At 36.8% G+C, this 24,281-nt stretch overlaps 1 protein-coding gene and 1 pseudogene across 1 annotated transcript; both read right to left on the bottom strand.

Moving 5' to 3' along the window:
* Positions 1 to 3,203: 3,203 nt before the first annotated feature.
* Positions 3,204 to 9,175, bottom strand: LOC105284621 (cell division control protein 6 homolog). The gene is given in 6 exon segments (XM_011348283.3): positions 3,204 to 3,792; positions 3,795 to 3,960; positions 4,199 to 4,317; positions 4,320 to 4,409; positions 4,598 to 5,575; positions 9,172 to 9,175. Coding segments are annotated over 6 exon segments (1,422 nt in total). The 3' UTR covers positions 3,204 to 3,727.
* An 11,295-nt stretch (positions 9,176 to 20,470) lies between these two features.
* On the bottom strand, positions 20,471 to 22,446 carry LOC105284618 (annotated as a pseudogene).
* Positions 22,447 to 24,281: the final 1,835 nt, after the last annotated feature.

The following is a 24,281-nucleotide window of genomic DNA, read 5'->3' as shown; positions in this document are numbered from 1 at the left end:
CTCGACCATTCTGCTGCGGGCTATAAGGAATGGTCGTCTGATGCTTGATTCCTGCATTCTTGAGAAACTTGTTAAAATCTGTGTTAACATATTCTCGACCGTTATCTGATCTGATTGTTTTTATCTTGGTGCTCATATCGTTTTCTATCATACTCTTAAATTCACGGAAGCAGTTCAGAGCTTGAGATTTATTTGCAAGAAAATAAGTCCATACCTTTCGCGAGTAATCGTCAATTATCGTCATGAAGTATGACGAACCTCCAATTGACTTCTCCTCCATGGGTCCACATAAATCCGTATGTAGCAGCTCTAATGGTGCTGACGCTCTTCTATATGAACTCGGAAATGAATCCCTTCGGTGTTTTCCCTTCGCGCAAATCTCACACGGTTGCTCACTTGGATCCGGAAAGCTTAATCCTACTGCGTGCTTGTCTCTGAGCAGCTTCATATTTGATCTGCCCAAGTGTCCTAGACGACGATGCCACAAGTCAGCTGATCCTTGATTTTTTGCAGTACAGCAGGCTATCAACGGGTGGATATCTAGACTGTACAAATCGTTGATTCTTGTTCCTGTGGCTATGACCTCATCGTCAACATCTAAAATCTCGCATTTCATTTTAGTGAACACTACAGTTAGGTTCTTCGCTGTCATCTGGCTAACAGATAGCAAATTTGCTCTCGCTTCCGGCACATAGCTAACGTCTCTTACTTGCACCGTTTCTAGACTACCTCTTACCTTGATATCTAAATTGGCATCACCTCTACCAGCTATCATAAGTTTCGAGTCGTCCACGAGCGAAATATGCGACTTATCGTCTTCATTTAAATTTTGAAAGAGTCGCCTGTGGCTCGAAGTATGAGTAGACGCACCTGAGTCGATAATCCAGTCTCCTACCGATATCATTCCAGCATGTAGAGCCTTGAAATCACTTTGCTTCTTCGACGAATCATCCTTCGTGTCTTTATTCTTCGTATCCTTGCCTTTGCCCTTGTTCTTCTTGCGTTTGGGGCACTGATAGGATTATGTGGCCGAAGCCGTTACACGAAAAACACTTCACTTTACCTCTCTTGTGTTTATTTTCATTCTTCCCGTATAGCGCTGTCTCAGTGTTTGTGTTCTTGAACTCGTTGTTCGTCATGCTCACCTCTTGTAGCAGTTTCGTCTTTATCGCATCACCTGTGATGTTTACGCCTGAGTTTTCGATTCCCATAATCATAGGCTTGTATTGTTCTGGAAGCCCTGCCAATAACAACGTGCCTATCCATTCTTCTTTGACCTCTAGACCGATTCCTGTAAGCTGATAAGCGGTCATGATTATTCTGTTCACGTAATCCTCCACGGATTTGCACTCGTCGAGTCGCGTCGTCACTAATTTCCTGAGTAACGTTACTTTACGCGTAAGGCCCGAATCATCGAATGCTTCGCTTAGTTTCTTCCAGGCAGATGCAGCATCCGTTGCTGCCTGTATGTGAACATAGTTAATAGGCTCAACCGCCAAAATTATCTTCGTCTTCGCTTTCGCATTCTTCCTCGCGTCATTATCGGTTCCTCTTACGCAGCCCCAGAGGTCCTCGAGCTCGAGATAACTTTGCATGGCCACCTTCCACGTGTTATAATTCTCGCGGCCCCTTAGCCTGTCGATCAACGGTAAGACACCAGAGCCTGATGAATGTGCCATATTTGCTAGCTTGCCTCGTTCCACATACTTGCGTCTTCTTGAGTGAAGAGTTCACGTTTTCACGAAATTTCTTGTTCGCGAATAACACCACTTCGCGGCTCGATACGTTTTACACTGGGCCCATAACCTATTGTATGAGGTTTACGCAGTGAAAAGACGCAGGTTTGCAGTTAGCACTTTATATATATAACCTTTATTAATACATATAGATAAGAACGAGTTTTAAGCGCGATCGAACGAACGTCTGCTCGCGGCGAGGATCGGACGAAGAAGAAGGATCCATCGCGTTAACGATTCGATTAATCGTGAGATGGCAGATCCAATCAACCGGCGGAAGTATATCCTATTACCCGAATGCGAAGTTTCATGAGATTTTTCATGAGAAGTTCGGAGAGGCAAACTACTTTACAGACGGGTCAAAAACACGAGAGGGCCCTTTTGCCGGCTTCTCGATAGTGGAGGTATCCAGTAATAGAAGTTGGAAATATAGAACGAGTAATTTAGCGTCAATTTTTACTTGTGAGGCGATGGCCATTTGTTGTGCCCTTAGACATGCCCAATCAACGGAAGTCAAAACGATTTCGGTTTTTTCAGATTCTTTTAGCGTGTTACAAGCAATTTTATCGTTTAATCTTTTAAGTAATAGATCTTATTTAATTAGAGAAATAATTAATTTAGTACAAAATCTGTTACAAAATGGCAGACAGGTCACAATTTACTGGATACCTGCTCATCTCGGCATACAGTATAACGAACTAGCGGATACGTTGGCGAAGAATGCAATTAGAACGGGTATAGATACCGACTTGCTTATACCAGCACAAAATATAAAAGCGCATTGGAAAGAAAAAATGTTCTCAGATCTTGATAATTATGTTAGAAGGGAAGGTAGGAGTAAGGGGATGAAATACTGTGATATTTTTTATAGTAATACCAGAAAACTGTGGTTTCACGATGTACACTTAGATAGAAGACAAATAGTTATAATCAATAGGCTGCGTTCCGGACATACTTCTCTAAATCAAAGCTTATTTAATCACCACATAGTTGATTCTCCGTTATGTTTGTGTAATGACTACAATCAAACAGCGAATCATGTTTGTTGGCAATGTTTTCTATTCGATGATGAAAGACAACAGCTCCTCAAGGAGTTAAAGAGGCATAAGTTTTATAGTCCTTATAGTATCGAGCAAATTTTATATACAATGAACTTAGGTGCTATTACAGCGTTAACTAACTTTCTAGGAATGATTAAAATCGCAGTCTAATAATGAGACTTATGCAAAGGAATTTATAAGTAATGATATGGTTGTGTACTAAATGAGTTTTGTATTCTTCGATAATTTTTGAATTTCATAGTTATTGAGGTGGTTATTGTTTACAACATATGTGCGAGAGGTTAAGAGTTCATATCACTCATGTTTTTCTTAAGAGTTTAAGAAATTTTTTTTTTTAATTTGTGAAGAGCGGGCAATATGGGCTAGTTCCTAGCGCCATATGTATTTATATTTTGTTTTAATAAAAAAAAAAAGTATATCCTATTCGTAGCGCGCCGGTCGGGAGTCTAACCAATTTTGAATGAATTCGAGATCACATATTCTAATTTTCGCGACAATATCATTAAATAATAAATTAGACAAATTTATTCACACACACGTCACATAAAAATTTTTATAATTAAAATATTTTATTTTTGATCATTACAAGATACATCTCATGTTTCACACGAACGTTAAATATATTTTGTATAAACTACAATTTCGGTACCATTCAATTACGCCCACATGGCACATATAATATATAAATCAGTCATATCAGCCTTGTGTAATACAATGTAAGTAGGATCCGAAGTAACACTCGTGTTAGCATTAAAATCCCTGATTATTAAAAAAATATTATAGAAAAACCATGCTAGAGTAGTACCGTTGTAATAATCGATTGGTAACAATCAAGATGCTTGCTCTATATTAAATACAAAGTATAATAAGAGCTATAAAATAAATTAAATATAACAAAATGATCAATAAAATTAAATTCCTCTAGTTATTCTACAAACAACTTGTATCACTGATAATCTCAGCTATCATTTCTTTGTCCTGCAAGACCGCGTCCATTCCTCTAGATCCCACTGTAGGTTTACTTTGGATAAACGAGCCTCTTTCTTGCCTACGACTCTCAGAATGCCCCTCGTTTCTATCAGCGAGCACAGGCTCACGAATTCGGAGATGTCGACAGCGTGTATGTTGCGTTTCTTGCAAACCTTTTTGTACACTTCATATAACTAAAAAAAATTAAAAGTTATTTGAGATTGTTGAATAATTTAACATTTATAATTATGACCACGTCCAGTTATAATTACAATTAATAGTTATAAACGAATATAATCCAACAGCTTAGTCATACATAATTATAGTTAATTATATTATATTTAATTAATTAATTATATGTTATATATAAATATTTTTAATTATAATAATTAATTTTAAAAAATATATTTAACATAATTTTATTGAACTTACTCTTCCAACAGTGACGTCTTTGTTCCTCCCTTTGTTCAGAATAAGTAACAGAGAGCAAAGTAGTAATTTTTGCTGAAGGGGAAATGTATCCTGTTCCTTATCAAGATTCTGTGTACCTCATAGACTCCAGATAGAACTGTAACTACTTCCTTCAAATCGACTGGCTTCTGCGCTATCTCTGGCTCCTTCTGTAGGGATTCAGTGTTTGTATCTAAGTAAAAAGAAAAGCAAATTATAGGCGTATACTAAGTTATTATTTCCTCAATTAATTATATTAATTTGCATTTCTTATTTATATATTTTATGATACATATTATTAGAAAAAATACTCAGTTACAATTATATTATTAATCTACAAATTTATTTATCGTTTTTTAGAATATATAATAAACTGATTACCATTATCGTTTGTTGGCCGAAGCACTTGAGCCGTTTGATGCGACTCAGCCAGTTCCACCACTCTCCTGCTGATATCCAGAGCTCTTCTGATGTCTCCGGAGATCGCAGCTACCTTGCCCGCCAGCAATTGTATGGCAGATGGAGTGAACACATTGGTCGCGTTTGCCTGATTCAGCCTCGCCAATATTATATTGGATATCTGTTGCTTGGTATAGGACGCGAAGTGCATCAGCGTCGGTTTGAATTCGCACCTCGCCTGCAACCTGGGCAGTATCCTGTCCGTCAGATCCAACGAGTTGGCGATCCCGACAAGGATCAGCTTGGCGCTCGCTATGGACGGCCACTCGAATATCGAGTACAGCACGGATTGCTTCCTGCTCTCCAACTGGTCTATTTCGTCCAACACCAGCATCAGCATTTTGTGTCTTGACGTTAGGTAATTCTCTATAATGGCCTTGTTGTTCCTCCCCGACTTCGTCGAGCTGGTTATGGACAGCTCTTGGATTATCTTCGCGTAGATAGCGGCAGCCGACTTTATGGTGGTGCAGTTGATGTAAACAACTCTGAGCTTGGACCTCAGCTGCGGCTGTTGCATGATCTTGAATAGACTGGCGGTTTTCCCAGTGCCCGGTGGACCTGAGACATACAGAGACGCCGATGTCTCCTTCTCCAGATGATTATGAAGAAACTCGTGCAGCTTGGCTAACTCTTCCTCCCTGCCAGGCAAATCCTCCGTTATAGAACTGTGCAATGCTTTGCGCGCATCTTGATATTTATTGGAGCCACATAATAGCTCGGAAGCTAAGTTGTCTTCTGACTCAGAAGAATGGAATTCGAATAACTGCTTGGGAAATAATTTCCCTTCCTTATCAGTAGACAAATCTAATCTACTCAAAAGAGTGGACGGTGTTAGGGAGGATTGTGACTGTAGAGTAATCCTTCTTTGTTTAGGTGGAGTAGGAGTGTGATCTTGTTCTCCTAAAATTAGAAAATGATAAATAGATATTATTATAATTGTCTGATGTTGCACTGCTGTACTGCTGTTAAATGTATTTAGCATTTTTACATCATATACATATGTACAATAATTATATTTTTATCATATGTCTAATTTGCATTTGCTATTTACTTTTATTATGTATTATATATATAATGTAAAAATAAAATATACATAATAAAAATAAATTATAATAATAAAACTAATGTATAATTAGACATATGATAGAGATATAATTAGAAATGATTAAAGATGTAATTATTTATATATATATAATTGCGTATAATTACATCTACATGTAATAATATTCATAATAATATACTTAATATACTTTACATATACATAATATGCATAATATACTTTAACATTAATGTAAAAAGAACAATTTGTGAAATATTTCGAACTAACACATATGTTAAGTGTGTTACATATATACACATGTCATATCACTATTAAAAGTTAATTAATCATTGTCATTGTGCAGTAATGGTACGATAACGTATTTATCATTTCCACATGGTATTTTAAAACATTTTCGTTTTACTTTAGACCAGTGCTCGGAATTAGTTGCCCTTTTCGGGCCGATTTCAGAAGCGACGCCTATCATTCCCCCACTACCGCTCGACGCGCGACGGCCGAGCCGCCGAACGCTGTGTCTCAGGGGCGCCACTATATGAGATATACGCTGAGAGCATTATCCCAGCGCCCTTTCGTCCAGTCATTAAAATTTTTCTAGCTAAATAGGTTTTACTTTCACAATGAAAAGTGAAGTACTAAATTTTCAATTATTAACTTATTATTAATGTGTAATGTAAAATTATTACTGTGTGTGTGTATAGAGGAGAATCCCCTATTATGAGATATGCTCCTAATATGAGATAATGGAGTTTCTGCTAAACTAGTGAGCACCATCTGTTAATTCCACCATAAACTTATTACTCTTGGTGTAGAATGTATTTAGTGAAAAATTCATTGTTCGTTATTGCGTTTAGCTTTTGCAAAAAAAGGTTTGTGAAATTGTGAACATGTCAAAGGAACTTAAGGTAAGTCTTTAAACCTTGTTTATTACATAATAAAGAAATGGTTGGCAATAAATTCAGTATGCAATGATAGAGTAGAATCGTAGTAACAGGAAAATACGCGATTTGTTGAATTGCTTAATTGTAGAGATTAGATTTCATGATCGCGGAACCGCTAGGCGTGTGGCTCATATAATGAGATATTCAGGGTACTCTTAATATGAGATAATTATTGCTCGAATATGAAGAGTATGTAGTGTAATAAAAAGAAAGAAAATACTACTTAAGGTTAAAGAAAAGTTAATACGAATTTATATTACGAATTTTTGTGTATTTAATTTTTATAGAATCTGACTATGGAGGTTAGAGAAACGAGGAAGCGTCGTTGACAGTGGAATCGTGAAGATTTGGCGAAGGCTGTGGCAGCAGTATTTTTATAAAAATATCTAATAAAGTTTTTTACTTGCAATACTGGATGTATTTTGCACTTTTAACACCGATTTCTCAAGGTATCTTATATTAGGAGCACACTTTCGCGATCTTGCGTTAAGCTTTTTTTTCAAATTTTTTTAATTTTCAGAAAAAATAATATTTAAATTAGATTTTTCATTTCACCAAACTAAAGTTTATTAAATTCTCTTTAAGAGAACGTATTACATTTTTTAATTCTGCCTATAGATTTCCTTACATTCGGCAAAATCGATATGGTATCTCATAATCGGGGACTTTCCTTTACTACATTAATAATTGAAAATTTAGTACTTCACTTTTCATTGTGAAAGTAAAACCTATTTAGCTAGAAAAATTTTAATGACTGGACGAAAGGGCGCTGGGATAATGCTCTCAGCGTATATCTCATATAGTGGCGCCCCTGAGACACAGCGTTCGGCGGCTCGGCCGTCGCGCGTCGAGCGGTAGTGGGGGAATGATAGGCGTCGCTTCTGAAATCGGCCCGAAAAGGGCAACTAATTCCGAGCACTGCTTTAGACAATAGCCACATTCTACTTTGCGATTCCGCTGATTCCGATTTCTGAAACGACATACGTGTCTAGTAAACTAGATGTGCAAGGAGTATTGTAAAAATATGTTTTTCATACAAACTTCTTTCTTATATATTATCACAAAATCATTCAACTGCACATGTCGTACTATTTGTTGAACAATTATAACACTACCATCTTCTAAACCGCAACACTTATTATCACCATTTCACAAAATTGTAGAGTGTAAGTTTAACATATAATTGAAAAAGATATACATCATCTAGTTTTTTCCAGTAAAGTATAAAACAATGATATTATTTTATTTTTCAGCAATTATAATACACCCAGTAAACAAACTGTCAGCAGTATGTCGACAGATTGGCAGCAGAATAATGCAACAAATCCGGGACCATCTGTGTCCGCATTAAGATTGTGTTCTGCCAGCAGATCCTGCTAACATGATCTGACAGCAGATTGGCGACAGAAACCGAACAGAGCCTGCCGACATAACCTGGCGGCAGATTGGCGGCAGAAATAGAGCAGGATCTGCGAGAAAGTACCGTAGTAATACAAATTTATTGGAGCAATATTGGTTAACAATATAAATCTCATTTTTTTATATTGGACATAGATTATTCTTAATTTGATTAAATAGGCAAATTTAATACCTTCAGATTGTTTGCGGCGTGTGTGGACGTTGTCCATGAGAACCCCTGTGCCGCAAGTGCAAAAATTCTTAGAAAAATTAATATTATCATGCCAAGAAGCGTATATTAACTTATACAGGGTGATTCAGAACAAACGTCAGTCCTTAAAATGACGTATTCCTGAGGAAATTCTAAGACAATTCTTCCTTTAGCAAAATTTTGTCCGAAGCTTAGTTTTCAAGTTATAAGCGAAAATAGTTAGCAAATTACGGGGCGGGTACGGAAGATACGCAGGGGCGGCGCAACTCACCGTCCGACGCGGGCGATTACGCGATCAGTTGCTACACGCAGTGGTCGCGCGCGCACACACACAAACACACACACGCTCACATATTCTTACCTTATAAGATATTCGATGTCTTCATACTGTTGTAAAAGGCGAAGAATAAGTAAATGGCCCCACGATCGCGGATAACAATAAAATCACAAATTTACATGTAACACACACTGAATAATGAGTCACAAGTCTTTTTCTTTAATACATTGTATCACGTATTTACTCACGCACTCGATTGATTTATAAACGAATTTATCGATTTATTACTTACTACCGATTAATTATTCGGCAATTGAGAATTACTCGATGAAAAAAAAAAACATATTACGCACAATCACAGAAATCACTATCGAGGCATTTACGAACGAAGCTATTGTTTTATTACTGTTAGAGTGGTAAACTTAATTTAAATTGAGCGCCCCCGTTGTGTTTGTTGATTGGGCCGTGAGCCCGCAATCTTTTGTAACAATCCCGCTAAAAGTGTTTACAATAAAATTTACTTTCGTTCGTTCGCTACCATTGAACTATAACCTAACTGGAATGAGCGCCAAGCCGCCATTGCCGTTTAGTGAGAAAGAAGGACAGTAATACCCATTCTCGTGTCGTCTTTGTCTAAACGGCAATGGCGGCTACAGGTTAGGAAAAGACAGCTATACCCTGCTTTTACCCTCTCTTTCTAAACGGGTCACGTGACCCGAGAACAATAGCAGTGCTCATTCCAGTTAGGATATAGTTCAATGTTCGCTACGTTAGCTTCGAGTGTTCGCATTATTAATTCTGCGCTAAAATCCTGCTATAACAGGTTATGGGCCCAGGCAGCCCCAGTTAAAGTAGAATCGCGAGTGAATTCTCTCCCGAAGGACTGCGGTGATATTCTCTCGCCTCTCGCGACAGTGTGTCTCTCCAACGAGATAACCTAAAAACATATCGCTGCGCATGCCGGTACAAAGAGTCCACGAGACGTTATTCATCATCCTTCTTCGAAGTGACTGAAGATTAATAATTGATTGTATGGAAAGGCAACGTCGAAATGTCGTCGAACATTAGTCATGGTGTGCAGTTGGTGGAGAAGCTGAAAGGACGTGAAAACTATCCATCATGGAAATTCGCCATGCAAGCCTGGTTGGAACACGACGATTTGTGGGAATGCGTGACCAGCCCGAATGAAAGCAACAGTGGTAAGGTAACGAAGGCCAAATCAAGGATCATTTTGTCAGTGGATCCGGTAAACTACGCACACATACAAGACTGCACAACCGCGAAGGAAGTGTGGGAAAGGCTTCAGGTAACCTTTGAAGATTCTGGTTTAACGCGTAGAGTAGGCCTTTTGAGAACCTTAGTAACAACATAGTTGGAAAAGTGTAAGAATGTGGAAGAGTACGTCAATGTAATTATGACGACTGCGCATAAATTAGACGGTGTTGGTTTCAAGGTCCCAGACGTTTGGATAGGAACGTTGTTGCTCGCAGGTTTGCCTGATATGTATCGCCCGATGATAATGGGCTTGGAGAACTCGGGCATGGACATAATGGCTGACCTCGTTAAAACAAAGTTACTGCAAGAAGTGAAGAATTGCAAAGGTGCGAAGAATGGAAGCAGTGACGCAGCGTTTTATTCGAAGAAAGAAAAAGGAAAGGCAAAAGCGAAGTCGAAGAGTTAACGGTGCTTTCGATGTGACGGTGTAGGACATTTCGCTAATCAATGTCAAGCAAAGTTGCCCAGTAAGCAAATTGATCGCAGACTGCGCGCAGATTGGTAGCAAATTTGATCAAAAACCCATACCAAAACCGTAGCCATCTGTGTCCGCATTCAGCTTGTGTTTTGGCGACAGAGTCTGCTGTCAGGCAATAGCAGCAGATTTGCAACAAAAACCGCGCAGAGTCTGCGCTCATAACTTGGCAGCAGATTGGCGCCAGAAACCGAGCAGGATCTGCGCGCAAAACTTTCCAGATAACATTAAAAGACGTCTTATATTCTTATAACCCGGTAAAAAATTGTTTATATATAATCAGACCAAACTGGTTATACAAAATTATATATCATTTTTGTCCATATATAAATAGATATGCTTATATATAAATGGATATGATATATAATTTGTATATTATTAAAGATATGTAAGTAGTAAAATATATTATTTATTGTAATCTGAAGTCTGAATTTTTCGAACTTCAAATTGCTTGCGTGCGTGAACTACATGGACGTCCATGGGAGTCTCTGTGCCGCAAGCGCAACAATTCTCAAAAAAATTAATATGCCAAGGCGTGTATATTAACTTTATTATATAACTGTCAGGCTAAATCTTAACGTCGAGTAAGAACTCGACGTGTGCACCACATAGCGGTGCGGAGCGAAAACACATATTCCTAGTTTATATAGAATCATATACAATTATATATGAATGCATCTGAATCATACTTGTGTTTATGTATATTTATACATGATGCATAAGACTTATATATAATTATATATTAAACAAATACAGATCCATATATAATTATATATAAAACATTGTAACGTTATATATATAAGTATGCAAAGTGCGCATCTTATATGTAGCAGTTATTGCATTTATATATAAATATATATAACGTTCTATACTTTATCATTTATAATTATATATTTTCTGCACAGATTATGTATAATCTTGTACTATATATTCAATTCTGCATGGATATACATGCAACATTTTTTACCGGTAAGACATCTTCTAAAACTATCAGATTGAGAGCAGATTGATTTTAATCTTATATAAATTGTATAAATAACATTAATATTATTTAATTAATAAAATAAAATTAATGAAATATAAATTTTATCAAATTATGTAATTTTTTTCCACATTCCTTCTTCAGAATAAAGAAAACTATTAATATAACAATATACAATAATAGATCATATATAAAAGCCATTTAAACAGCTGATTGGGTGCAACGTCTGCTTAGTGTTTGCTATCAATCTGCTCTCAAGTTTTGCGCGCAGACCCTGCTTGGTTTCTGGCGCCAATCTGTTGCCAGGTATGAGCGCAGGCTTTGCGCGGTTTTTGCTGTAAATCTGCTCGTGTTGCTTGACAGCAGGCTCTGTCACACTTCTGGCAGCAATTTGACAACATAATTCCAGAAAACAGATCTTGCTTCAAATTTGTTGCCTTTCTGGTATCAAAAGTTTGTAGCAAGCACTGCTCGAAATTTGTTTGCTCAGATTTTGCTATCTGGGTGGTTGAAAAACCAAGTGCAAAGGAGAGCGATGAGAAAAAACCCTCAACGAGCAAAGGTAAAGCTTTTTGGGCCTTTTTATCATCGTAGTGTATTACAAATAGCATCTGGTATGTCGACTCGTGCGCGTCCTCTCACATCACTACGCAGGGTGCCGCGAAACGGAATTGTGAGCCTTGTTCGAGTAAAGAAATAACATTGGCTAACAATCAATGCATTCGAGCGTGCTAACGGGGCAGCGCAAGAGCAGTAGGATGCATAACACAATGCTACGTATTGAAATGACGGATTTAATAAGAAAATACACTGCTTTTAGTAATACTGACTTATCAAAACGAAAACTAAATATATATGTAAAAAAACACGACTTGACTCGTTCGCGCTCTTGTACGTTCGTGCTCGCTCGTACGTAACGAACCGAAAAACCAAAAACTTCGCGTCGCTCTAACCACACGCATGCGCAGCATACATATAGCAAACTCAAACGTATTATTATATACTTCTAACAGAGCGAAGTCCATAGGCGATGTTAATCTAAAGGTGCGAACCCATAGCGGAATACAGCGAATTACGGCACGTACCGGAGAGTTCAGTCAACTTATTGTCCGTCAGCAAAATGGTCGAGAAAGGTTTGTCAGTCCATTTTACACCAAACGGTGGTGAGATTTGCGATGAAAATGGAGATAATATAGGAACCATGTCGCTGGAGGATGGAATTTATAAGTTAGACACTGTGCCGGAGAAAACCTTTTACTCAGCAAGCAAGTGCACAGCAGAGTTATGGCATCGAAGGTTAGGGCATCTAAATTATCGAAGTGTGATGTCCCTATGCAAGGATCCAGATACGGGAATAAAATTAGATCCCAAGATAAATTTTAATGAGAGCCCCTGCATTCCATGCATTGAGGGAAAGATATCCAGAAGGCCTTTTTCGACAGATGGAAGACGTGCAAGTCAGTTACTGGAAATCATCCATTCAGATCTTTGCGGACCGATGGAGACTACTTCGTTCGGAGGATCAAGGTATTTTATGACTCTAATAGACGATTATTCACGCAAAGTATTCGTTTATTTTTTAGAAGAAAAGAGTCAAGCCAAAGATGTTTTCATGGAGTTCAAAAGTTTAGTGGAGAATCAGACCGGGAAGCGGATCAAATCATTCCAAACTGATAATGGTCGAGAGTTCATGCACCGTGAGCTGAAGGATGTTCTACGGAGATCAGGAATTAGACATCAGTTAACCGTTCCCTACGCGCCAGAACAAAATGGCCTGGCGGAACGCATGAATCGCACCGTGGTCAAGAAAGCAAAGAGTATGCTTTTCGACGCAGGTCTACCAAAGGAATACTGGGCTGAGGCAGTAGCGACGGCAGTCTATTTAATTAACAGGTCTCCAGCTTCTGGTAATGGAAAGAAAATTCCTGAGGAGATATGGACCGGCAACAAAGCCAAGTTGCAACATCTAAGAGTGTTCGGATGTAAGGCGTTAGCCCATGTACCAAAAGAGCGACGTCAAAAATGGGATACGAAAGCGCAAGAGTACATTTTCGTAGGCTACGACGACAACGTCAAAGGATATCGATTAATGGATCCTGAAACTCACGACGTAGTAAAGTGTAGAGACGTAGTTTTTTTAGAAGAACAGCGATCGGAAAAGGAATTAAATGAACAGAGGGAAGGCGAAAGTCACGTAGGAGTGTTCTTAGACGATGAAGTCTACCACGCCGAAAATGGCGGTAGTGAAGATGAAGACAACGAAGGTTCCGAGACACGTGAAATTGCGGAAGTGTCCGATTCATCGACTCTGGTAGAGGACGGTTCAGACTCAGAATATGAAACGAGTCTCAGCGGAACACCCAGTGCAGACGACGATGAACGTGGCAGATCCCTCAAATCAGGCAGTGCTGAGGAGAACGCAACGGAAGCCGAAACCGATCAACATGGAAGACTTCGTGACTTATCTTGCAGCCGAAGCGGATACCGAAGACCCGCAAACGGTCAAGGACGCCTTAAAAGGACCAGATCGTAAACGATGGAAGGAAGCCATGGAGCAGGAGTACAAGTCACTCATAAGGAACGAAACGTGGTCAGAAACAGAACTTCCACCAGGACGTAAACCCTTCGAGACTAAGTAGGTATTTCGAATCAAGCGAAATTCGACTGGTAAAATTGAAAAGTATAAGGCCCGCCTAGTGGTCAAAGGTTGCAGTCAGGCGGCTGGCATAGATTATCAGGAAACCTATGCACCCGTAATAAGGTATGCCTCAATTAGACTTTTGTGTGCCTTGGCCGCTAAATATAAGTTACAGATGGAGCAGATGGATGTAAATGCTGCTTATTTACACGGAAAGTTAGACGAGGAAATTTACGTCAGGCCACCGGAAGGAATAGTCAACCGAGATCAGACCAATAAGGTATGGCGCTTAAGAAAAGCCATGTACGGTCTTAAGCAGAGCGGTAGAGCATGGAATAAAACGCTCGACAAAGTACTTAAAGAAATGGGCTTAGTGCAATCGAAGGCAGACCCGTGCATTTATTACCGCAGATCCGGAGATACTATTTTAATTCTCGGAGTTTATGTGGACGATATTGTTATCCTTGCCAGCGATAGCGCCGTGATGAAGTGGACAAAGAATAAGTTGTCCAAGAATTTCGAGATTGCAGACCTTGGTAAAGTCAATCATTTACTGGGCGTGCGGATAACCAGGAACGATGACACTGGAGAAATTCACCTCGATCAGGAAGCATACATTCGCAGCATGTTGTCAAGATATAAGATGCATGACTGCAAGCTAGTATCGACGCCTTATGATCCAGACCGGAAACTCACCGAGGACGGCCAGTCAGCGGATAAGGCAGAGATCGACGAGATGAAAAACGTTCCATACAAAGAGGCTGTTGGAAGCCTTTTATACGTAAGCCAATGGACGCGCCCGGACATTACATATGCCGTCAGTTTAGTCGCCCGATTTAGTCAAAATCCAAGGAGGATTCACTAGACAGCAATAAAACGGATTTTCAGATATTTGAAGGGGACATTGTCCGTTAAGATGTCTTACACTCAGCAAGGAAATCCAAAAATCCAAGGCTACGCTGATTCGGACTGGGCGAACGAGTTGAACGATAGACACTCGGTATCAGGAAGCTTTTTCAAATTGCAAAACGGACCAATCTCTTGGCAAAGCAAGAAACAGCGCACCGTAGCCCTGTCAACGGCAGAGGCCGAATACATGGCCTTATCCTCGACAGTTCAAGAGGCACTCTGGCTGCGAGAACTGGCCAAAGAACTGGATCCAGATGCGGTATCTACAGGGATAAAAATCTTTTGTGACAACAAAGAAGCCGTGGATTTTGCTAAAAACGCAGGATACCGACCCAGGACCAAACACATAGATGTCAGACAGCACTTCATCAGGGAGCACATAGAAGCAAGCGTGATCAACGTAGAGTTCCTCCCGACTGAAGAGATGCTAGCCGACGCATTGACCAAAGGACTGCACGGACCTAAATTATTAGGTTTCAGAAAGCAAATGGGATTGAAAGATTAAGTTTTTGCATATGTGTTAAAAGCAATTTAATTTTTCGTTTATGAGGGGGTGTTAGAGTGGTAAACTTAATTGAAATTGAGCGCCCCCCTTGTGTTTGTTGATTGGGCCGTGAGCCCGCCATCTTTTGTAACAATCCCGTTAAAAGTGTTCACAATAAAATTTACTTTCGTTCGTTCGCTACGTTAGCTTCGAGTGTTCGCATTATTAATTCTGCGCTAAAATCCTGCTATGACAATTACTATTCACAATCGATAATTATTATTTATTATTAGCGAATAATTATAATTATTCGGTGGTGATCGAATCGATGGTGATCGATGGTGATCAATTGTCGAATAATTAATCGGTAGTGAGTAATAAATCGATAAATTCGTTTATAAATCAATTGAGTGCGTGAGTAAATACGTGATACAATGTATTAAAGAAAAAGACTTATGACTCATTATTCAGTGTGTGTTACATGTAAATTTGTGATTTTATTGTTATCCGCGATCGTGGGGCCATTTACTTATTCTTCGCCTTTTACAACAGTATGAAGACATCGAATATCTTATAAGGTAAGAATATGGAGCGTGTGTGTGTGTGTGTGTGCGCGCGCGACCACTGCGTGTAGCAGCTGGGCTGTATTCGCGACGCCGGTCAAAGTAACCTGGTTAAAGTAACCATTGCACTGTGATTGGCCAAGTCGAAATATTCACTTTGATTGGTTCTTTCTCCAGTGTCGTATCATTATAAAGATACTTGTGAACTGTGGTTGATCCTGTAAGTATAATTATAATTCGAAATTTTCCTTCCATTAAAGAAAGCATCAATAAGTAAACCACAATTTTGCTTTACAGTATGTATAACGATAAGTACACCATGAATAAAGAAGATAGTGAAAAATACAAACAGGTATGTGACATAATGACATAACAGAGATAAGAATGTTTTTGAAAATGTTTCCTTAGAAATATACTTACCTACATTAATATTATACTTACCTAATAAATATACTTTATTAAATATACTTACCTACATTAGTTAGATACATTATTTACCTTCCAAAAACTTTTATTCATTATTTTTGTCTTTTTTTAATTAGTTTTATTTTAGTTTTATTTCATAACTCTATTACGTATTATACTGTTAAAGTTATAATATTAGGTTGTACACATATATGGTATCCAAATGTTATTAACATTTTTATTATAAATGTGTATTATTATATATATGTACCAACTATACATAACATAATAAATAACAATATAACGTATATTAATGTATTACAAACTATATAATAATTATAACTATAAAATAATTATCACAAGATAAACTGTTAATTAATGTTATAATCCTCTTTCAACAATCTTTAAAAAAAACGTAAAATAAATTGCTATTACAATCCTCTTTCAACAATTTCTTAAAAAAACTTTAAATAAATTTTTATAACTATCATTACAGTCTTCTTTCTTAGAAAAAACTTAAATAATCTGAAAAAAACAAACTGAACAGTTATTAAACGTTACAGTCTTTTTTCTACAGTCGTTTATGTATCTTTTAATCACTTGAAACACTTTTTTGATGGAAATCGAAATTAAATCGATATTAATTAAGGAATGTTGGATTTTTTCAAGGCAATATATTCTTTTAATTTTTTCTGCCTCTATAGCCATTTTTTGTTTTCGTACTTCAATCTTTTCTTTTTCTAGCGCTATTTTGTCCTCATAACGTTTCCGTTTTAAATTTTGTTTTATATTTTCTGAAGTATTTTTCTTTTCTTTTTTAAATTTAGTAATGATCTCATCACTATTTTCCTTATCACTGTATGATGTCGAACTGTCGTATAAAGTAGTGCTTAATGAAGATGTGCTTGATGAATTAAAAATATCTCGCGATACTACGTTTGATAAATTTTGTTTTCTGTTCTGAAATATTTTTCTTTTCTTTTTTTAATTTAGTAATGATCTCATTACTGTTTTTCTTATCACTGTATAATGTCGAACTGTCGTATAAAGTAGTGCTTAATGAAGATGTGCTTGGTAAATTCAATATATCTCGTGATACTACGTTTGGTAAAGAGCTGAGTGTATGTGTAGATTGGTTAGAAGGAGCTGTTCCTAATATTTCATCCATTATGTTAAAAAATTGAAATCTACAAGCTCCACGTCCATTCGAGTTTTTGTTATCTTTTGCAGTTTTATAGGATTTCAATAAATTTCTCTATTTTTGGTTACACATATCAGCAGAAACATTAAAGCCTGAACTAATCATATCGTTTTCTAAGTTATTCCAAAAGTGTTTACGCTTCTTTGGATGCTGTAGCTCATCCTTGTGGTCATCATAAGCAGCAATTAGTCTTTCAATTTCTTTGTGTTGCCAAATGTGTCTTTGTTCACTATTTGTCATTACATTTGTTTCCGATAGTTTTAAAATACCTACAAATATATAATAAAATATAATACATTTGTAATACTAGGGCTGTGTTCTACTTGGCGATCGCGACGACCTTGAATATCATTATATTTCTGTTCAACATCCAGCAAGAAACAAAGATAGAATAACGCTCGCGTCGTTGCGAGTGCTAAGTGGAACGTAGCCTAGATAAAATTTATTTAAGATTAAATAATTTAATAGCAATATTTGTGTAGAAAAAGTTTTTACACTTGTATTATGAACATGAGAAGAAATAGAAGTTCTTACTTGTTTCATCGTATGTTGAAGTGTTTGAAGAAGAGAGTAGCAGTTCTTGTACTTCTACAATCTCCATTGTCTTTGCATATTCCATCACGCTGCTATCAAAATCATAATCGCAATCTAAACGCAATCAATAAATACATAATAAGCATAAATATAATTATATATTAATTTATATACAATATACCTACGTACTTAGTACAGACAAGTAATACAAAGAATATAGTTATTTTTAAACAAAACGCGTCGTCAACCAGTCCATATTAGACTTTAAGTTATTTAACGATACTTATAAACTTTTTGAAAAAGGTTATGTCAGTCTGTTATGTCATGTCACATACCTGTTTGTATTTCCTCACTATCTTCTTTATTCATGGTGTACTTATCGTTATACATACTGTAAAGCAAAATTGTGGTTTACTTATTGATGCTTTCTTTAAGGGGGGAGCCTGCTTTAGAACGCTGAAAATAAGGTATATTTTACGAATTGTTTTTGGAGAAACTATACAGCGGATCATTATAAAACTTTGATGCATTTATTAGTACATGTTTAAAGATAAAAAAATTATTTTTTGATTTGAATATATCGCTTGTAGAGGTCGTCCTGGAGAAATCTTAGTGCAGCCGCGTCGCCGGCATTGCAAATTGGTGAGCATTCTCCTGCCTCCAAATTTCGTCTAAACTGAAAAATTGAAATATGTTCTCGTTATTTATGAATTCCCATCGTCGATGAACCAAAGAGAGAAGAAAAAAGTTGAAAAGTGCCAAAATGGTGGAGCTTAGAACACAAAAGTACGATTTTTAGGCAAAGTTGTTGAACTTTTTCATGCAAAAATAATTGTTTAACTTAATGTTTTTATGAATATTAAAGGTTCATCGACGATGGGAATTCATAAATAACAAGAAAATATTTCAATTTTTCAGTTTGGATGAAATTTGGAGGCAGGAGAATGCTCACCAATTTACAATGCCAGCTGCACTAAGATGCCTCCAGGACGACCTCTACAGGCGATATATTCAAATAAAAAAATAATTTTTTTTATCTTTAAACATGTACTAATAAATGCATCAAAGTTTTATAATGATCCGCTGTATAGTTTCTCCAAAAAAAATTCGTAAAATAATACCTTATTTTCAACGTTCTAAAGCAGGCTCCCCCCTTAATGGAAGGAAAATTTCGAATTATAATTATACTTACAGGATCAACCACAGTTCACAAGTATCTTTATAATGATACGACACTGGAGAAAGAACCAATCAAAGTGAATATTTCGACTTGGCCAATCACAGTGCAATGGTTACTTTAACCAGGTTACTTTGACCGGCGTCGCGAATACAGCCCTGATCGCGTAATCGCCCGCGTCGGACGGTGAGTTGCACCGCCCCTGCGTATCTTCCATACCCGCCCCGTAATTTGCTAACTATTTTCGCTTATAACTTGAAAACTAAGCTTCGGACAAAATTTTGCTAAAGGAAAAATTGTCTTAGAATTTCCTCAGGAATACGTCATTTTAAGGACTGACGTTTGTTCTGAATCACCCTGTTTAACTGTCAGGCTAAATCTTAATGTCGAGTAAGAACTCGACATGTTCACCACCTAGCAGTGCGGAGCGAAAACGCATATTCCTAGCCGTGTAAATTTGAATAGTGTCAAAGCTGCAGATCCTGTTCGGTTTCTGCTGCCAACCTGGCGCCAGGTTATGTCTACAGGCTCTGTTCGGTTTCTGTCTCCAATCTGCTGCCAACTACCCTGCGCAGATCCTGCTCTATTTCTGCCGCCAATCTGCCGCCAAGTTATGTCGGCAGGCTCTGTTCGGTTTCTGCCGCCAATCTGCTGTCAGATCATGTTATAAGCAGAATCTGCTGGCAGAACACAATCTTAATGCGGACACAGATGGTACCGGATTTGTTGCATTATTCTGATTGAATCTGCTGCCAATCTGTCGGCATACTGCTGACAGTGTGCTTACTGGGTGGATTTTGTACCCAATCTGTGGCCTCTCTGCTCACATATACTGTCGCACAGACATTGGCAAAATCTGTACGCGCAGGTTTGGCTGACTGGGCAGTTGCATAATGATGCAACACTACTGGGAATAAAAAAGTGTATTATAGACTGGCTAAGACATGCCAAAGAAAGATACATAAGACATTCGAACAATGACAATGAGGAAGCAGCAAGACCATAAACAATATTACTTTTATTACTTTTCGTATTATTTCGTATTTTATTACTTTTCGTATTATGTTTATGTTTCGTATCATATCGGAGGTATGTGTTTAAAGCTTTTTCTTTGTGCTGCAAGGACTTACAAGAATTTTTTATTTACTTTTAACACTTAGAAACTTGTGATAATTTTAAGAGGTACTGTTAAGAGTTATGTTTATAAAGTTTATAAAGTTTCCGTTTATAAATGAAAAGTTATGTTATTGTAAACTTTATGTTTTTTTAAAGAGATTTGTTACTATTATATAAGATTAATATATACTTCTACAGCCGATTTTTACATTGAAAGACTGATTATATAAATAAACATTTATTCTGCAATGTAAACTTTTTTCATATATCATCATCCCCTTCTTTATTTTATGAAATGTCAGAAATGTATTATTATGTAGCATTCAATATCGTAGATATGTAGATATCCCAGATAGCACAGAGAGTTAAAAAAAATTCACTTGTATGTTACAAATTGTGAGTTCATTTTCAGATGCAAAAAGAATTCTTTTACGCTCCATAACATTTTTTTCTATTCTTTTTGCTTCTGAAAATGAACTTAGCATTTGTGACATACAAGTAAATTCTTTTTGAACTCTGTGTTATGTGGAATATCTATACATACGATATTAAATGCTACATCTCATGCTCAGCAAAACAAAAGTCTGAAGGACGTCGAAGGGATGTCCATAGGATATAAAATGTCCTTTAGACATCCGTTCGATGTCTCTCGGGCTTTTGTGCTGTATGGGATATATCATAACATCACTCGGACATCCTCTGGATGTCATCTACGATATCTGTAGGATATCCCCTAGGCGGATTTTAGGCGGACACTTGTGCATATTTTGTACATCCCACGGATAACTGAGATTATCTTGGGATATCTTATGGTTATTGCGATATCCCAAAATGATATCTATGGGATATCTCTCAGATAAAATGTGCTGTGTGGGTATACTTTATAATAATATAATCAGATATATTCAGCAAAACGTTTCCTTGCTTCTCACTTTGGTCATTTTATGTTTTTGTTATGGATTCCAATAAAATTTATTTTGTATGTCATAATTGCACTGCACATGTATGTACATACTTTTAAAAAATATTTCTCTCTGAGTAAATAAGAAATACAGACAAACGTTTCTAATTTATTTTTCTTTAACCTTTCTCTCCATTTACAACTATAGTGCCCTTTTCTTCTTAAATCTATATTCAAATCTAACAAATACCTTAGCGCATTATAATAAATATATACACGTATAACTATATATGATTAATATTTTTGTAAAACAGTTTTTCCAATTTTTTATTTTTCTAAAAGGAACTCTGTTATTACTTTATTAACCACCTCGAGATATCCAGTAAAATCATCAGGTGTATCATTCTCAAAAATGTATATCCTGAAATATAACAGAAGGAAAATTAATAAATCATCATTGGAGATTATGTTTATTAGTAATTTCAAATCTATAAGCATACGTTGAGTCGACAATATTCTGTTTCAGATGCAATGGCTGATTTGGTACGAGAAATGTATTTTCAGATCCATGAAAAATCAATGTTGGGCATTTTATTTTCGGTAAAACCTGCTGGCACAGGTCACCATCCTGCTTGTTGTACAATCGGAACATAGTGTCTAACCACCTCAACAAAGTCTGTTTGATATAATCCACACTATAAATATTCACCAAAAGGTCCCTCATATATTCTGGTAAGTTGTCAATATCTGCCGCAACTAGACGACAATATTTCACGAAGAGTTATTTTAAAATAACTTAAAACAAGATCCTCTTAGGTTAGCTTCGAATATTGAAAATATTACGTAAAGTGTATCTTCATGTGTTTTAATTTCATCTGGATGTATGTATGATCATGCATCGAAAATGATCATCTTGCGGATACTCTCCGGATACATGGCGGCGAGGAAAAGCGCCGTGATACCATCATCGCACATGCCGACTAAGGAGAATTTCGAGTAGCCCAGGGTCTTCATCAGACTGTGGGCCCATATAGCATCACGCTGATAGAAATCATCCGGGAAAGTTCTGTCGGGTAGCCATGAATATCCATAACCGGGTAGATCCCATGCCACTATGGTCAGCTTCTCTGTGTTCAGATTTTCAATCTGCGGCGTGAACTCGACCGTGCTGATCCTGAAAAATACATCCAGCTTAGAAACAATAAATTTTACTTTATATTTTTTCTTTCATCAAAGCAATATTTATGCTATTTTACTCAAAATTAATAAAACTTTACAAAACTGTTAGAATTAGTGCCATTGTAGTTATATACATAATCGTCACACATAATTCATAACGACACGAGTAATAGTCGGAAAAAATAAAGTATCACCGAATTATAATACAAAGAGGATAATCGAACTTATCTAGTCAAAAAACATTTGGAAAACATACGCACCTATTTTTCCCTTTTAACGATCAGGAATTAAATAACAGAGAAAACAAACTATTGTGTTTAATACTAAAAAGTTCAAATGCTACGTCTGTGTGCGTGTATTCATCGAATCGAACTCGAAAAATAGCAACTAATATGCCACTGTAATGAATGCATAAAATGCGCTATCTTACTGCAACAACTTGTCGCCAACACTTTCACGATGCTGTTCATTATACGTGATGATACAAACGGTCACTCACCTAATATTTCAGGCAGCAATAGCACCGGATTATCGCCCGTGCCGACTCGAACGAAATTAATGTCTACATTGTCTACCTTAATCTTTTGCTCCTGTAAAACAATCTTTTGGTTAATGAGATGACTGAGATGAAACGTGACTTGGCAGATAATACTTGACATGGATGTGTTATTTTATATTCGGCCTTCAGTGTGAAACAAGATTTCACGCAAATTTTACCTCCACCGTACGATCTTCGCTTCCCATAATTGATAATTGTCAAACGACAAATCCCTAAAGATAAGGCACTTATACACGTCTTGAACGCTCTCGGCCTATTGTACGTGTATAGTTTCCGGCAAACAACTTATAACTCTATAATGCTGTGCAGAATGTGGTGTCTATACTTCTGTTTTCGTTAGATGTGTTGACATACCACATACGTTGTGCAGTAAAGTCTTTGTCCACTGTCAGTTGAAATTAGGGAAGTACTAACGGATAAGAATTCAATTTTGTTTATTTAAATTCCTCGGATTGTATAATTTCTATAATATATAATATTTTTAAAATTTGCGCAGTAAGACTTTTTATTGAAAGTTCTAATTTATTTCTAATTTAATCAGATAAGCTATTTATATTTATCATCTCAAAATAATTCATTTTTTTAGTTAAGTTGAAAAACGATCTTTTAAAGCAGATAGGTTCATACATTCCTTTGTCCATGAAAGATGGGTAGCCGAAATGGATAGTTAATGTATACACTTGTAGAATTGCTGCTCTTATGCCATGTTATACAAATACAGGGTGTCCCGGGTTTTAACCGACAAACTGCGGGAGCATATTCTACTAGTGGAAATAAGAAAAAATTCTTATATCGAGTTTGCTTAGAAATGCTTTATTACAAAGTTATAAACCAATATTGAAAAGAAATATGAGATAAGTAACAACGGAACATAGTGTAGAATTTGGAAGGTCGAAGATGTTTATGTTATGTGTATTCACATGTATTCATGTTCACTATGTTGAAACGATTCAGTATGATTGTTACTTTCACAACAGTAGCTGTTAGATTTCAATCGTCGTGTCAACTAGCAATTACTATCAGAATGCCAAAAGTGTTTTCAAATGAGGAATACACTGATATTCATTTCGTGTACGGATTCTGTGACGGAAATGCACGAGCTGCCGTACGAGAGTATCAACGTAGATTTCCTAACAGGAGAGTACCAGATAGTTCTGTGTTTAGTAATACCCATTTGCAATTACGTAATCCGTTGTCACTTATCTCATATTTCTTTTCAATATTGGTTTATAACTTTGTAATAAAGCATTTCTAAGCAAACTCGATATAAGCATTTTTTCTTATTTCCACTAGTAGAATATGCTCCCGCAGTTTGTCGGTTAAA

This window comes from Ooceraea biroi, chromosome 3 (genome assembly GCF_003672135.1).
Source record: "Ooceraea biroi isolate clonal line C1 chromosome 3, Obir_v5.4, whole genome shotgun sequence".
In the NCBI taxonomy this organism is placed as follows: Eukaryota; Metazoa; Arthropoda; class Insecta; order Hymenoptera; family Formicidae; genus Ooceraea; species Ooceraea biroi.
The sequence above is the reverse complement of the archived record's forward strand: the minus strand, read 5'-3'. Positions and strand labels throughout refer to the sequence as shown.